We start from the raw sequence: 18309 nt of genomic DNA on the forward strand, positions 1-18309 counted from the left end.
TCTTAAATTTGATTATTAATAGCAATATTCTTATCTTAATGTATGCACATATTATGTATATATTAATCATATGACATATTTGTTTATATATTATTTATTATACTTTTTTATATGATATGTTATTCATTATAGAAATAAAGCCGCTTTAATAATATTAGTGAAAATAATCCTAGAGGAAAATGTTAACTGTAGTGATATCTATATGTTCAAGTCCTTTTCAATGTATTGTAATAAACGTTTATAGAAATTACATATAAAATCTTATTATGACGAAATCGTAACCTAAATGTTTTCCATATTTGTTACACAAAATGAGAACACAGACTTTTATTGCGAAACATCTGTTTGTGTTAGATATATCGACATTGACAAGTTTACTATCAAGCGCACGTTATCGGAAAGTTGATTAGTTGTAGGTACCAGAATAATTTCAATAATATTACGATCTCTATACATGTTTCGTGGGATGATTTGTTTTAATTTTTAACACATCAATGAAGACAAGATTTTTTTTAAAAAACAACCTTGATTATAATGAAAATATCAGCGCTCGACTGTAAAACCAAACAATATTAAACGATGGTGAGATTTTAGACCAAAGATTTTTTATTTTTTTTTGTTTAAACCAAAGATACCTATATAAAATAAATTAATACCATATTTCATCATTACAAGATTTCAATCTCCTCTGATTCCTTCAACCAGCTATGTCGGATGCGTTTCATTGCTTAGTGCAATAATATTTGCTAACTCACCTTTCACTTCAGCATCACAGTATCTCTTCTTACATTTTTATAATCTTTATCATGTGTTTCAATCTATTGACGTTCCCGCTAAGTCACATTGGACTAAAATATCGTAATAAAAACAGTTGTAGACAGACACTGGGTCTGCTATCAGCTCTATTACTAGTTCTGTCGGTGTCAGTCGATTTTGTTTTAAGTTATTCCTGGTATAGTCAACAGATTGCGCTGGCGCCTCTTTTGGATTTATTAAAAGGTGGCACTAGAAAGAAAGTTGTTTTACTTTTCTCTAGGCTTCATGAAACTAGTAACTCTTTTGTTGGCAACTATGTAAGGTATTACAATACACTCCAGTGTACTTTTTTTGTCAGGAATTCCTACATAGAATACGTCTCGCCTCCTCCTCCGTTACTGGGGCAAGGAACCCTTTCCTTTAGCTGTTAGAAATCTGGAATGTCCCTATATTCCAGACTTCTAACAGCTAAAATCTCACAATCTACTTCGACGCTTTTTGTTTAAATTACGGGTACACCTTTACCTACTACCGTAGTTTCATCGACGTCCAAGTCTTCGAATATGGATGAGGAGCTCAGTTGTAATTTCTATCTCTTTCTCTGCAGCCTCTTTCTGCAACATTACTTTTTCACAAAGGCACTTCCTGCGCTACATGACCGCTAGTTCTGTACCATCGCCCTAACGAAGCCTTAGCCTTAGCGAAAGAAGGTAACGAGAGGTCATTCGGTAAGTAATCGGCGCAGCTCCACCCAAGCTATACACTCCTCTAACGTGTGCTGAGTGAGTGTGCCTCTTCGCTACCACAATGGTGACACGTGGCATGACACCCCCGTAACTTTAAGTTGAAGGATGCCATTATAAAAGAGGTCAATGCTTCTAGTTTTTACCTAATTAGGTTTTTCTGGCATTCTTCTCATTATATACACAAGGTTAATGTGAGTAAATGATAAATTGGTTTGGAATAAAAAAAAGATTAAAATGTATAAAAATAGTTTATGAACGATTATAACAATATATACTAGTACAAATGATATTAATATAAACATTTTAATCATTATATCAAGCATTAAGTAACCTTTTGTACCTTATAGGCATCATGCATTTTGAACACTGACTAGTTAAACTGGTTTTGATATTAAATCTATGTACATATTAGAAAGATCTTAAAGCTTGTTTACAAATTGCAATTTTTTTATTTATTATAATTTAATAATGTCGTAAGTATCGAGGTCAGACGTAATGTCTGCCATAACTAAAATAACCTCAAAGGTAACTTTTTACTATATTTAAACCAGTAAGAGGTTTTGGAAAACATCTTGGTCCCATATTATTTAATAACGTCTTATAAATATTAAATATTGATTAAATTGTCTGGTATAAACGATTAATTATACTTTTATTTATATGGTGGTAAAGTCGTGACTATTCGACAATTTTAGAAAAATATGGTCATACATCATTTCTATCAGAAAGTTTTTGTTGTTCTGAAAGCTCCGGTTGTTCTGGGTTTTCCTCTCGCACTAAAGGACCATGCTTCCAGCCCGCTGGATAGCCGTATTGGCGGACGTCATCCCACCATTGCTGTTGACCGTCTGCCCAGATGCAGTAGACGACGTTGGTACCAACCAACACCGCAAAACAAACCCAGAAGGCTGTACGCCACTGCACCAGTGTCGACTGTAATAAATTTTAATATCATTATTATAATTTGGCAATAACCTGCGTAGAATAAATTTTGTTAGATCACACTAATAAAACTATGTTGACGCCCGTGATTGACAAAATTGCAAGAAAAATATTGAGATCGGTTTTAAAATTTTAGAAAATAATTCGGATAAAGAATATAGTGATATGTGGTTGTTACTCAGCTTACGCCTTTGATCCATAGATCTGGAACAATCTAATTTTTGAAAATTGCTAATTATGTACTTTATGATCTTGACGTACTTTCTAAAGAGTTTTCTTCAATTTAGCAAAGTGGAAATGGTTTTCTAATTTTATCATTATTATCATTTTAGCCATAGAACTGGTACCAAGCAGTCTGCATCGAGAGTATTTCGACCATCTAGATGATCTGTTCAACTTTTGGCCTTGTGGTGGTTTCAGCCAACCCACTGGGCTCTATCGATTATTCTCTAATTAACTTTTTTTTTATTGGGAAACGGGTTAACCTGGGCTTCTATATATATTTATATATATATTTATATATAATAAGTGACCATTTTCTTAATTTCGAATGCATAAAAATCTATATTTTAATGCTTTGTACCGGATTTTATTTAATTTCGAAAATAATATTTAGAAGCAATGTGTAAATTAAAAAAAAATAATATTCTTACGTCAGGTGTCAACAGCCCAATTAAATAAGGCGTCACAATGCCAGCGAAGGTTGACGTTGTGTTCACCAGTGATGTCAATGTTCCGGCGTAATTTGGCGCCAAGTCTAATGCGTTAACCTAATAAACATAAAAGAAAATATTGTCAAGTGTTTACATCCTTACAAAAATTAAATAAGTTTCGTAATTTTGTTTCATACTGTTCCAATATTGGCGCTCATTTTTGGTTTCATAATTGACCAAGTCACAATCAAGAACAAATTAAAACGACGTTACTCGTCGTTTTAATTTGTTCATAATTTTATGACATAAAGTTCACCCACATAAATAATAATAACTACATTCTACATCGTAATTTGACTAATAATATCTCCAAAATATTGAAGTTCTCCACTGCTGGACTCCACCTGAGATTTCCAATAGTACCGATTTATAGTAGCCCGCGTTTAAAGTCTACAGTAAGTACATCAAATGAATTACTTGTGGAATAACTTAATTTTAAAGTTAGCATAACACTGTTTATAAACATTAAACGAAATAAATATGTAATAAGTAGTGATAAAAAGTAAATTTTAATTTTTGTCATCGTCATCATTAAAGACATGGACTATAGATTTCCAATAGGATCGATTGGACGCGGCCTGCATCCAGCGTATTCCGATGATCTTAACCAGAGTTCCCCTAACTTTTTTGTGTCGTAGACCCCTTGCCATGTTTCTTCGTGTTGGGTAGACCCCCGGCTTACCTGATATTGATTTCCTGTAAATTTCTAACCGTAGTGAAGTTTAGTGTTAAAAACTTAAAGTAAAAGCACTTGTTAATTTATAAATTTATTAATTGAATTTAAATTTAAACTACTCAAAGTAAAATTTTGTATCTGTTATATAAAATATACGTAACATTAAATAGATGATATAGACCACTTTGGGAATCACTGATCTTAACAATTTAATTTTATAATAAAATAATTGATAAATAAAGGGTATAACAAATTTTAGATAAAGAATTTTCTATTATTACCTTCATTCCACTATAAAAGCCACCCATGAGTGCCATTGATAAAATGAAATAAACCATAGCCGCTGTACGGTCACATCCCGCATATGATGCCAAGATGATACAAATTGCAGGCCCGGTCGCAGCTGCAAGTAATATAAGATTCAATGGATACATATGTTTACTATCTAAATCTGTCTTTGTTTCATCAGTTAATTTTTAACGTAAATTGTTAAAATTATTCAAAATTATGTTCCGTCCAATCTATCAATTTCAAGATCGAAAATCAAATAATAGTATCATCATATCAGCTGATAGACATCCGTTGCAATTCATAGGTCTCTCGTTATGATGACCGGTGTATCTATCGCGCTTTCCGCATCCAACAACTTCCTGCTACCTGGTAGAAAGTCCAACTGGTGGTCTGTAGGTAGACCAGCAGTTAGACTGACTGAGTCAGATAGACTTTTTAATAATATACAATGCATGAAATTTTGGTTATTGGTTATTCATTACTTGTAATTTAGAGATGAGCTTAGAGCTTAGTTTAGTTTAGAGTGAGTATGAGATTTATAATAACTTAATTAACATCAACTTAATGGTTATTTTAGTAATTTAATAATTATTTGCTTAAATTATCGGTACTACGATTACTGATAACGAGACTGATGATATTTCCCAATTGTATTGTCTCCGGTAGTCAAGTTCAATCAGTTTGGCCGAACTGACTTACCTCGAGACACTAAGAAACTGTAGTCGTAATGTCTCAGAAGGCATTTGTATTTAGATAAAGGCCTAAACGTGTATCAAATCTGTTTCAAAAATGAACCCGGCTTTAAGAAATGAACAGTTTCTTAAAATGAAACTTCATATTTTATACGCGCAATACAATGTTTGGTCAACTATAACTTGAAGAAGATTTTATTATAGAATATACTTGCGGTAAATTTTATTCGTCTGAAATAAAAAAGGTAATAAGAAATATTTTCTAATTTAAAATTTCAAGACTTGAAACACTTTATGAAAACTAGTTTAATTCATATCTAAGACGTTGGCGAACGTTGCAAAGCGCTTCGTTGGCTGGTTAACGAAGATAAGCCACTGACTTGCATTCTCAAGCTTTTATTCATGGAAGTTCAAATGTTACAAGGATGTACCATAACAAAAATTGCAGTAATAAATTATTTAATAATTAGAATAACAAAACCCTTTAATAAAAATACTAGCATACCGATAGTTGTGTGAATTATTCGGCCTGTCTTAATTGTGTGCCAGCCTTTTTTAATGCATAAATCACAGACGAATCCAAACAGAAATGAACAGACCCACATGGCAATGTACGGCAAAGCTGTTAAGGTACCGGTCGTCGCGATGTTGAATTTAAGTACGTCGTGCGAATATTTCGGTAAATCTGTTACCATTGTGTAATAGCCCCAGTCATGGCCAACCTGAAAAGATTAAAATGTATAAAAACTACACCTACGGGTTGATCAATTACAGGTTAAAAAGCTTAAAAGAGGTTTGTTTATAGCTCATTTGGCAACAAAAAGCTTTCAAGCTTGTACACCTACAACCAAATTATCCTGTAAAAAGTGGTCTCTCTGAAACTTGTTACGTCAATTCATCTTTTCTATCGATTTGCGACTAGTTTATAACTTCAATCAGTATAAAGTCTGCAGAGACAGATTGTATACAATAATTAATTTATTATGTAATAATCCGAACTTTGATATCGCATTTTCTTACCATATTAATATTACGATATTTTTTATTTCTGAAACCCTTTAATTTTTACAAAGGGTTTAACAGATAACAACAAAATAACAGCAAATAAGCCATACATTGACCACTTTTAAGCTTTTACAACTATAAGAAATCACCCTGTATAAATAGAAGACTTAAAATCTCAGCCATCTATCATAGTACTTGAGTAAATCAAAAGAAAGCAACAAATACCAAAACTTATAGTTCGAAAAGAGAGATTCAAAATCTTTAAATAACTTGGATTATTTTTTATACAACTAAACATCATTGTAACTCAAAACAGTACGTATTCCCATAACAAATACAAAACGAATGTTCACGAAGTTCGTCTTGTTTAGTTCTACGTTTTGCTCAAGGCCTAAACCATGTCGAACAAAGACATTAATTGACTGCGCAACTATGTATACATTTTTAACAGCGTAACCTTCCGCTTACAACATACTTAATATCGTTTTATCATCTTTATTTTTATTTTCGTATATTGAAACAAAGCTAGTTAGATTAATGGCATATATTATATTAACAAACTCGAGTAGTTTATTACGATCATAATACTCTGTAAATTATTACTAAGATTTAAAAAAGAATATCTTTTCAATTTCTATGACGCAAGGAAAACGTACGCGATGATTTAATAAATTGCAAATGCAGCGATGCTTTCACGTGATCGTTCGATGGAACGTCTATTACATAGTTATCTAAATGCAAACGAAACGTGTATAAAAACAAATGTTGGAGCAATAAAATCAAACGACTCACAGCGGCCCACACCAGCGCCCAGACCGGCGCTGACCGTAATATCGCCTTCCACGGAACCGGATCCTTCGCGGTCTTATTCTCGGCCGTTGTCACATTCTTGTTTAAATAATTCAACTCCTTTTTAGATATGTAAGGATGTGTGTTCGGTGTGCTGTAGCAAAGCAAGCTCTGAAATTTCCACATATCCACATTAACTCGATAATAGCTAGATGATCATTACTCATCAATTTCTATAACTTATTACTAGGATCAAAATTAACCAACTTAATTAACTGACTTACCCATAAAGTGAACCAAAATATACCAAAACCACCGAAGAAATAAAACACGTAAGCCCAATCTCTGCCGTCAGCTAACAATATACCTGACATAAAAGAACCAAATATATTGCCTATTTGTGCGCCGCCGAACACTAGTGCACCTTGAAACGAGCGTTCGTGAGGGGGAACCCACCGAGCCAGCATTATCATTAGAGCTGGCATCGTTGGACCCTGTAACAGAAAAATAAGTTAAAGAAGAAATAATAGTTCACAATAAACGCCAACTGTAACCTGCTTATAGAAAACTTTTTACTTAAATTTTTCTAAAAAAAAACACAAGGACGAAGGTTCTAAACTTCTGAAATTTCTAGACTGTACATGTACTGGCTTATCCGTAATTTATGTCGTTTTAATTTAACAAAACATTTAAGATCTAGTTTATTAATTCGCTACGGATTTAAAGGAGGTACATGTTTTGAATTTTTACGAAGCAATGTAAGATATTTTCGCACATGTAATAAAAAACAATGACAGAAATGTTTTACATAATACATCAAGATGAAATTTTTCAAAAGTGAGTACGGAACTCCTATACCTATTTGAAATTGTGCAAACTTTTAGAAAAGCCAGATAACTATAAAAATGTAATAAAAAAGTAGTACCTCCCCCATTCCTTGAAGCACCCGAAGTATAAAAAGCCACGTCGCCCCACCTGCTCTGATAACAATGGGAGTTAGGAATGTAAATAGAGCGGTGCTTAACAGACCGACACCGAGGGTCCATTTTCCACCAAATCGTTCTGCCAAGTAACCTCCTGGCACTTGTGTCGCCGCATAACCATAATAGAAACCGCTCAGAATAAGTCCCTGTGTTTTCTCATCCCATTCAAATGTAGCATACTGAAAGTAAAAGAATAGATTTATGGGTGTGCATTTATTGGAAATCAAATCGGGTGTTATATGTAACTTAAACATATTATTAACTTTTCTTATTTTACCTTTATTTAGATAAGTTAGCGCAAAAGAAAAATGTGTATTTCATTTTTAATTTAATTAGAATTAAATTCCGTTTATGAGTTATAATTAAATAATTTTAATCAAAAAGGTAAGGATTTTCATTATTCTCGACTCTTAAACATAAGAAAGTAATAAATGTTCTGTTCAACTAAAGGAAAGTACAAACTTATCTCTTAAAACTCAGTGAAATAAAGAAATACGAAATACAATATCGTGCGCAACATCAGTTAATGAAAAGTTTAAAACTTTTTTATTTGATCGCGTATTTTATCTCTTATAAAATAAGCGCCAGTACCTAGAATAACTTATAGGAATGAAATCGTCATCTTCTCTGTTTTTAATAACAAAATTATATGATTATCACACATTTTATATTTTATTTTTAGCATCAAACACCGCCATAAAGCTTAATCCAATAATAACTCTTTTTTAATCAGTCAAGTTTGTAAATAATATATTTGTGTTCTTATTTTATTTACTCTGTTCTTCTGTCTGTCATTATGTGAAGGCCTATTGGTAATTTTATTTATGTTAGGATTCTTTAAGAGCGAGGCACTTCATTTAGTGCTTCTAGACTGTCAAGTCTCCAGAAGAAACTAGTGTTATTGTCACCAGAATTAGTCCTTGACATGTCATGTGTGAGTCCTTGATATGAGTTAACAAGACATATTAATTATGAAATAAATACCAGAATGGTGAACAAACGTCCTTGTTAGAGTGTCGAAGGACGCTGGATGTAGCTTTGAAGAGGACACAGGGGGACCTGTCGATATGGAAGTCTTACAGCTGAAATAATGATGATGAATGACAAAATCATCCTGTTCCTGTCTGCCAAACCTTGGTGATCTACAAGCTGGTTTGGATTGAACGTCAGTAACAACGGAGTTAGCACAATCCTCATCAAAAGAAATGCGGCGATCGGTGAAGGAGCAGACGATATTATACCGGGGGGTGGCAGCGTCGGACACTGATGGTGTCGTCGAGGTAAACCAGTTTTAGTACGAAGAAGTAGTTTGTAAAGAAGAAGCGAGTCGTTCGATATGGGCATGCTTAATATGATCGAGACTATTATCTATTCCCATCCTCAGACAAAAAATCATTACAGTAAAGCAGGTACTAAATTTATGTAAAAACTTTTCCCTTGTGAAAGTGAGGATACAGAATAGTAACTCACCACACGAGAACACAAGCGAGTAGACAAATAGTCCTAGAATGGGCCTGATTCCTTACGATATTTTACCTCTCCAGATTTGAGCTGTAGCGATATTATACATATAATTTAAATAAATGGCTCAATACTCGAATTAGTATGCAAAGTTTGTAAATCATAACCTTTATTACTCGACTACCAGTTTTCAATAAAATTTCCATTTTAATATTCTAAATAGCACAATATTATCATGAATGAGGCACATTTTCCATAAGTTGAATGCTCTATGTGCGTTGAATCGCATTATGATATAATAAAAATAAAGTCTCTTACAGGTCGTTCCACCGAAGTTGCGTTACCAACAATCACATCCTCAGGGCAAGCGTCAGGATCAAAATGTGCACCACTGTTTTTGGTATGATTCACCATTTGTGTTATTGCTAAATTTAGGCATACTCGCATTGTATACGCATTGCACACACCAAGAAGTCCCATGACACCCAAGATATACCTTTGTGGTATAATGCAGCCTGAAAAATAAAATTTACATTTTTCAAACTATTATGTCCGTTCTGGTAAGCTTCTAATTGCTTTTTCATCATAACTTTTGCTAGCGAGCTGTTGATGAGTTTGTTTGGACGCAAATAGAATCCATTCTGTGATGATTACTAATACACAGGCTATTACTGGCGCCAGCCATAATCTTAATAATTATTATCTCATAGCTGACATAGTTGCAAATGTAAACGAATTGTTACTATCGATATAAATATCTACGTGTACGCAATGGATACAGAATATAAACGAAGTAGACACCTTTACAACGCAATATGCAAATAATGACAAGAACTTGAAAGTACTGGGGAAACAATTGCCTTATTGATGTTATTTATTTCACAGAAAATTTAAACGATTTTGATCTTTAAAGTTAAAACGGTAAAAGCTATAAAGCTTTATTGGGAACGCTAAATTTATAAACCTTATCTTGTCACAGATTTTGAGATAACGTAATAGACCTCATTCCAAAATGCGCAGAGACTGCTTTTCTGAAGAGAGGATACCTCTTAAAATTCTTTGCCGTGTTTGCTTAAAGCGTTCTTAAAAGAAAAAAACAGTTATGCCGATAAAATTACATTTTGTACGATAAAATACGATCTCTGATGTTCTATTTTTGTTATTTTAAACCACAAATTTTGAGCTTAGTTTATGAGCGCGCCGACATTGATGTATCTTTCTTGTGCTTTATGTTTTGCCACAATTTATAAATGCTTTAACAAAAACCCGTAATTTCTTTTCAATTATTTTAACAAACGATTTTTTATAGTTATGACTTTTCTGCAAATAATTTTTGTTTGCTTTGAATATTGGGTTAAAAGTCACAAGAACGTCAAAATTTGGTTAAAATATTATATTAAATTTAATAAATACTAACAATTTCCTAGAATTAAAATAATTGCATTAAGAGACAAAATGAGATTTCATTATGGGATTACTTCAGCTATAAATTGACAAAGGCTAAACGATGACTCATAATGAGGACAACCTTAAATTACGGTCGCCCGAAGACTCTGCAGATCCTTTCCTACCGGTTTTATTGGGAATAAGACTCTACGTCCAGCAGTGTACGGTTTACGGCTAAAATGATGATAGATAATGATGATGGTAAAGGGTTTCGCTTGACAGTCTGTGGTTCGTCTATTAAATGTTCACACCGTCACGTCTCAGTATTATGACGACCGCTCAAATATCAGACACCAGCAAGACCGCTGGGAACAAAGGACAAATCTTACAAACGAGCCAGTCGGGGCTGACGGCGCATCATCAAAAAGGGGCAGGTTGATTAATTAAGGCAATAAAGTTATTTGGGCTCTGTTGTGTGTCCCTAACTTTATTGCAACTTTCACTAAATTGAGTAGGCAGTAAGATTTAATTAAGTACGGACTGCAATAGAGGCTTCTTCGGGTGTGTCTCGTCTTGTCTTGTCTCTATGGGCTGCTTTCCGTAACCAAGCTGAACTACGCTCCTTTTACGTATGGTTTTGCAGGTATCTTTTTTGTGTCTTTACTTTACGTCCCCCCCCCCCCGCGTCGAACCGTCTCGAAAATAGCTGCATGCTGTATTTACGGACGGGTCCCGAGAAAGACGTTTTCGTCTGGCGTCTTGTAAGCGAAACGAAGCGAAAACGAAGCGATAGTGAGCATAGAATCCGTATATAGATTTAGGAGCTGAGTGATCGCGTAGTTACGAATTTGTGCGCGAGTAGTCAGTTTACGTTCATGGCTATTGTTATTTTGGCGCCGTGAATAAACACATCTTTAGCGTACAAGAGGCCTTTTAATTCGAACCTCATTCAGGGATGTGATATATAATATATTACTTTAAGACAATCTTGTAGGCGAATTCGCAGGCAATAACTGATTTATTTTAAAGGACAGACAGGTTCAGCCACAAAATCATGGGCCGCATTATTTCCATTTCTGGTAAATAATACTCCTCTTTGAATTTAGTAAAGACTATAATATAACAGTGCAGCTTGTAACAGATCTGTTTATATAAAATGATTTTAAATTTTGGCTATTGTGCGATCTTTTCTTGAACATTATCTATGCAGTGGACTTGTATTTCGAACGTGTAGTCCGACTTCCTGGCAAGCTGCACATTTCCCTAGGCTAATTAATCATTAAATATATTTTTGTTTTGTTATTATTAGCTCTGTAATGATCCCACTTTTGTTACTCAAGCCATGCCCTTCGGAAATGTATAATTTGTAGTTATATATGTTACGATTTTTAAAAAAAAAGATCGTTATGAGAATGCTTTGCAGTGGAACTATGTTATTGTTTTGAATATATATGATCTTTATGGTATATTTCTAATTAGACATACCAGGTAATATTACATTTTAAAATGGTAGTAAAATATTAATTATAATAATAGAATACTGAAATTTGCTAAAGTTTTTATTAACTTTAGGAAACTTCAGTATTGCCGCTTACAACTTTACCGTTCGCCTTAACATTGTGAGTGTAAATTTTAGGTACGTTGTTTTACTTTGTGCCAAACAACGTTCCGTTTTGTTGTGCAGCTGAACTTCGTATCGAATTATTTATATTGGGAACTTTCCAGAATTGTATTTTGGTTTTAATTCGAATTAATGAAATTAAGATTGTGTAAATTCGAAAAAAAAATGTTATAATGTGCATGCAAGTGCTAGTTACCTTCTGAGATAAGTTAGTGATAGACGGAGGAGACAGAAACGTTAAGTGATATGTTGTCAAATACCGTGTTTGCAAATACAAATTCAAGTAGGCATTTACTGCTATATTTCATAGTCTATTATTTAACATAAAAGGTAGTAAGCTACAATTGGCTCGGAGAGCTGGCCAGAAGGTCAACGGTTACGATTTTTTAAATTTAGTTGAACATTGTTTTCATGTATACAACATTTTAGTATCAATGCTGCAAAAAATTCAACCAACCAAGTTCCACACATTTAGATCAAGGAAAATTCTTCAATATGATTATAATATTTAAATGATATACTTTCAATTTTTTGTAACTGTATTGTAAATCGCTCGTTTTGTCGTCTCAACGCACATGTAATTAATCATCGTGATCATATTAGCCGAAAAACGCCCACCATAAAGCCTGATATAGCCTCCTCAAAAGATCCTGACCGGTCCTGCGACTTTCCGTGATCTTAACAATGTCTTTAATCAACGCTAATCATTATTTTAACAAAACAGCGGTTGAGTATTAACAATGAAAATGGAACGATGTTTTCTGTCCAATTTTATTGTTAACACTTTGTGCGTCACATCAACCATTAGTAGCTGACAGTTTGGACCACGTCTTCGACTGCTGGCAGCGTGTAACATGATATAGAATAATGCTTACATTTCTTTATGAAATTTACAGTAAACATATAGATTTTGTTTAAATTTAGTCGCACAGAACTATTTTTTTTTTGTAGTAAAGAAAACAACAGTCACGAATTCATTTCGATAAAATCTTATCTTATCATTTCGATAAACGATAGAGAAAACGTACTCGAAGCGAAATGTGTTGAATCCTTCTACTAATTTCATTGTGAACGAAAACTATCTTCTATTGCGATAAGAAACACTGGCCCTACAATACTAGCGCCTCTAAATTGCACGGTGGCGCTTCAACATGTTAAAAATAATTTTTATGTGGCAACACCGTCTCTACTGCTGAACGCGACTGATTGTAATAAATACTGATGATTAGATGTCTATCATTTAAATTTATTTTAATCTACTATTTACTAAAATTATTAATTATAATATTTATCTATGATCTCAAACTCGCATAAGAGCACTGATATCGTCCTTCTGAATGGTCTCTAATTAATATGAACAAGATACAAAATGTCATCATAGTTCAATGAAAATATTTTGCATCAAATTAACATAATAATATTGTTAAGACAATAATAAACAATTGCTTTTAATTTAAATATAGTTTTAGAACATTTATAAGTATTTATAACTTCCTATATTTAGCCGTATTAGATCGTAGATTAATTATTGAACATATTTTAGGAAAGTCTGTATAAATAAGTAGAAATCAACTGCAATTGCCTATTGAAAGTTACATGACGTTATATACTAGCCATACGATACAGAGATTCACAGATGAACAAAAGTCATTGACATAGCCTTAAAGATTGACAAGTTAAAAGACAGTAGGAAGGCGACATAGTGCGCAGAAAATATGATGCCGAGTTTTAAGGTTCTGCATTTCAGATCTAGAAACGACAAACATAGCGGAGAACGTTCACCCACAAAGAGAATTGACGAGACTTCGTTAAGGTCGTCGTAAGACAGTAAGTGCAGACCGCTCCAAACCGATCTTATTGAAAATCTAATGAAGAAAGCTTAGGTTCAGCAGTCGACATCCTACGACTTTTTACTTGTAAAACTAGGGAAATGTATGTAAATATATACATATATTTTTTAATTTTTTAGTATAACACTGCGCAAAGTTTCGCTTAATTTTTTAACACTTACATGATCGAAGCGTTTTTGTAAATGCGTTGTCTTTTCTTTTCGGTGGGATTTGTGTTTTCTGTCCGAGTAAGTTATGCGCCTGCACCACATTGAGATCTTCCATGTTTCATGAAGTTTTACTTATTATTTAACTGTAACTAAAAAAAAAAATATTGTATAAATATTTTTAAACTGTTTGTTGTACTATCCTAATATTGTAGTATTACAGTCATAAAAACTTCTTTTTCAATTATCGCTTATAGGATATTGATTCTTCTCAAAAGAAATGAATTTCCAAACATGCAGAATCAATGCAATGTCACGTATCTTTATTATTTATTCTGATTTCAAGTCGTAAAAATGTCGATTTCCCTACGATTGTTTCAAATGTCCTTGTTTGTTTGCGTCAAATACAAAACGCGACATACGATTCCTTTCCTAAAAATTAAATAGGTCATTGAATTTTATGTCAGTCCGAACCTATTATTATTTAAAAACAATATGTGCCCTTATTTCTGATAAACAAGTTGTCTGTCACTTCGGGTCTTATTAACAAACTCACAATCGCCGAATGAGCCACGAAGAGGGTTATGCTCGGAATTTCTCTATAACACCAAAGCAGGAATAAGGAAATCTGTACATACGAATTGGTAAGTTGAAGTAGCAGTCAAAACATAGCCACTGGGACCTTAAAATTCTGGAGTGAAGAAGAATGACTGACAAAATATGAATGATGATGAACTTTATTCTCTAAAATAAAAATAAAAAGTTTTTATTTATTTGATAGTAATTGATAATCATGGCCACGCGCATCAACAAAGATTAAAGAAAAGATGTAGCAATTTTTGAAAATCATACGAATCTTGTCTATTTCATTTATATTTAAACTTATTAAGCTTGTAAAAGTGTATGAATTGAATTAACTCCCTACGTTATGCAACCTTATTAGTAGACCAAAAATGTTTAAACCTGAATAAAATGTATGGTAGGGAAAATATAGATTATTTTACTTTTATGTATTAGAAAATAAATTTCTGTTTATAATTTATTCTTGATTCACTAACAGGCTAATATCGTTAGAAGCTGTACATGATACCTACACCATAGCACCTACGTCTGTCGTCGAATAATGCTGTGTGGGTGTTACTAGTTCAGGGCGCCGTAATTACTTTGATAGTGACATATATCTCACGTCTTAGCATGATAAGCGCAGATGTGGTCTGGTACAAAATGTTGTAATAAAACTCTCAATCAAAATGTGTCATATCGATCAACGTCAAAATACGTAAACCTTCTTTTGTATATTCATATATTATACTTATATTTTTAATTGGTATAATTTTTAATTTCACATTTATTACTATTCTTCCAATTTATCTCTTACACTTAGATTCTTATAACAAATTAACTAGTTTATAGATTATTATATTTAAATATAATCAATGGATTAGAAACGAATAATAAAATATTATTAATTATTAGGTGGACAGTCAACATTGTTAAGGTCGTCGGAAGGTTCTAATTGCAGGCCGTTACCGGTCTGTAAGAAATATTAGAGGGTGGTATATGTTCAGCAGTGAGCTTCCTATAGTTGAAATTATGATGATGGATCGATATTAAGTAGAGTAAAGTAAAAACTTGAGACATGAAGTACTATATAATTTTAACTTATAGACTGCATGCTAAAAATATGTATTTATTATTTTTCATTTATTTTACATATTAATAACTCATGTCATTAATTGTAAACCCATAAATGATCAACATGCTTGTTTAAAATTTCCACCTATGCATTAGTAGTTTTAATTACGGTATTTATAACTTATGTACTGTATACTCACGCAACAGCTATAAAATCTTTATGAGAATCGTATCTGTAGCTTTTGTAAAATCCATCTGTGCCAGTGATGACATCGTTAAAAATGACGTAAGATGATGTTTATACAAAAGCAAAATGGTTAGATTTTTTTAACACAAAATTTAACAGAGCCGGATTTGATGTGTGATGATTTTTTAATATATTACAGACGTTTTACCTTCTACTTACACGTATACAAAATAATTGGATACAGCTTTTAAAGGGAGAATGTATTGCATTTGGTATTTGTCGGCAAAAATCTTTAAAGCCTTTTATGACAACTACTCACCGTGTATAAAGTAATGACTAAAATATGTTACATCGAGTTAACTTTTTAAGAGAATGCGATAGACCACCATCTTCTGGCATAAGGAATTCTAGTGGAACACATAGAAATCAATCAGTAATTTTAATGCATAGTAGTCCAAATTTACAAAACGCTTTTTCTGACTATGTTATTTCTGAAACCGCGTTTTTGAATATATGTATATGAATTGACAGCAAATATACTATACCTTCCCCCTTGAAAGCTTTTACACCAAAAATTATAAGATGATCAATTTTTGGTTTATATTCTTGAAAAATTATTGGAAGTGACTTGTTTTTATTACTTAAAAGTATTTTTTATTTACGAACAAGGGCATTAGAGCTAATGTAATTATCGATAACTGATGTGAGTAAATTAGGTGGAACAAAATGATACCACGGATACTTTTAAAGTTTTTTCAAAAACTGAGTGTACGTCACGCTCACGTTAGCGGGCGTCGTTTTTTTTGTTAACTTGTAACATATCCGTTATTAACCTTTTGATAAAAATATTAATAAAGGTTATATAACGTTGGTTTTTACTATAAGCTTGTATCAATACTTGTTATAAGTTGCATTAATGATAGCTAAAGTAAATCATTCATAAAATATCGTTGGAAATAGCATTTCGGTTCTTTGTCATTTTCGACCAAAAACTTGTCGGCAAAATGCAACATGTTTTAGTAGTCCTCATTATCAATTTATAGCTTTGTACTTCGTGAAAAGTCTGCTAATGTAATAACTTTATTTTCTTTTAACTTTTTATTAATATAGCCAAAAGTTTTATGGGTTCAAATGAAATTATAAAAATATTTTCAATATATATAAGAGGGCATATTATATACTTTTTGTGCATTTTGTTATTGTTTTAGACTCTGCGATTCTCTGGATATCGTGTTGCTACATAGTATAGCGACATAACATTTATTAAATTTGTCTCGTAAGATACATATATGTAAAGATAACAGTTACACAATTAAAAGCATTGATTCCATCTGTGTCCGTCCGTTTGTGAATAAATTTAGTGTAAGTTACTTTATATAGAGCAATAAATAAAGATTTATCTTAAGTGTAACCTGAAAGGCACCATTAAGTTTCGACACAAGAGTTGATAATTTAATCAAATCTGTGTTAAATTTTCAAGTAATCCAATGTTGTAATAGTTTCACGACTAGAAAATAAGAATGCACACTTAAACAATTTAAAAGTTGTATATTATACAAAATTAACTACTTTTTTTTCAATCATGCAATGTTTTTATAACATTCAATATACCTGCCGCACATTATTCAACGATATATGATGCGGTTTTAAAAAAAAAGAAAGTTGTGGTTTTTTATATTTTTTTTAATATCACATCTTAAAATATGAATCTTTAAAAAAATTAAATTCCCTTGTTAAATTAAATGTTAAAACTGTTTAGTATTTTAATAGTGATACAAGACTGTACTTTGGATCGCATTTATCGCAACATAAAATATTAAACTGCTTTGAATATGCATATCAGGCGTACGTGATTTTTAAAGTAATCACTTTATTATTACTCCATTAAAGGATATCAAACAAAAGTATTCCTATATTTATCCTATTACATACAATGTTAACATTTATTTTATTCTGTTTTTGCTTCACTTGTCTATACGCGGTCATGTTATATAAATATTTTTGTAACATAACTTAAAGATTTAATACACATTGAAATTATTTACTTGAATAAATTGAATCGGAAATACGTCTTTTACTTAATATTATTATGAGAAATATTCTATTTTATACCGTACTGCGCATATCCCATGCGTTATTAAACATCTGAAGAGACCGATGCATCCGATAACAGATAAGAGAATACGGCATAATTACCTTAGGGGGAAAAAACGTGAATAAACACTGTTTCTATTTCATTCGCCCGATTTAAAATTACACAACGATATAGCAGTCACTCAATCACACACGACAGCGAGTAGCGTTCAAGTTTTACGATAGGCAACACAAGCAGTATTAACTTTATCGTTTGTGATTCATCTATTTGTATACGCAATATTCTACTATACGAGTGTCGCCGGTGGCCACATGGCGAATATTGTCATGGACCGT

General features: G+C 32.4%; 1 protein-coding gene across 1 annotated transcript; it reads right to left on the minus strand.

Moving 5' to 3' along the window:
* Positions 1-1816: 1816 nt before the first annotated feature.
* On the minus strand, positions 1817-18289 carry LOC137932060 (putative inorganic phosphate cotransporter). The gene is made up of 10 exons (XM_068775619.1): positions 18076-18289; positions 14073-14209; positions 9373-9569; positions 7536-7772; positions 6895-7104; positions 6614-6781; positions 5322-5538; positions 4115-4236; positions 3098-3214; positions 1817-2435 (listed from the first exon to the last, which is right to left on the minus strand). The coding sequence occupies exons 2-10, from the start codon at positions 14173-14175 to the stop codon at positions 2208-2210; spliced, it is 1599 nt and encodes a 532-aa protein (XP_068631720.1). The 5' UTR covers positions 14176-14209; positions 18076-18289; the 3' UTR covers positions 1817-2207.
* Between the last annotated feature and the right edge of the window lie 20 nt (positions 18290-18309).

The sequence above is a fragment of the Battus philenor genome, unplaced genomic scaffold (genome assembly GCF_028537555.1).
Source record: "Battus philenor isolate CCGP_79_NKW_IND1 unplaced genomic scaffold, ilBatPhil1.0.hap1 SCAF_9, whole genome shotgun sequence".
NCBI lineage: Eukaryota > Metazoa > Arthropoda > Insecta > Lepidoptera > Papilionidae > Battus > Battus philenor.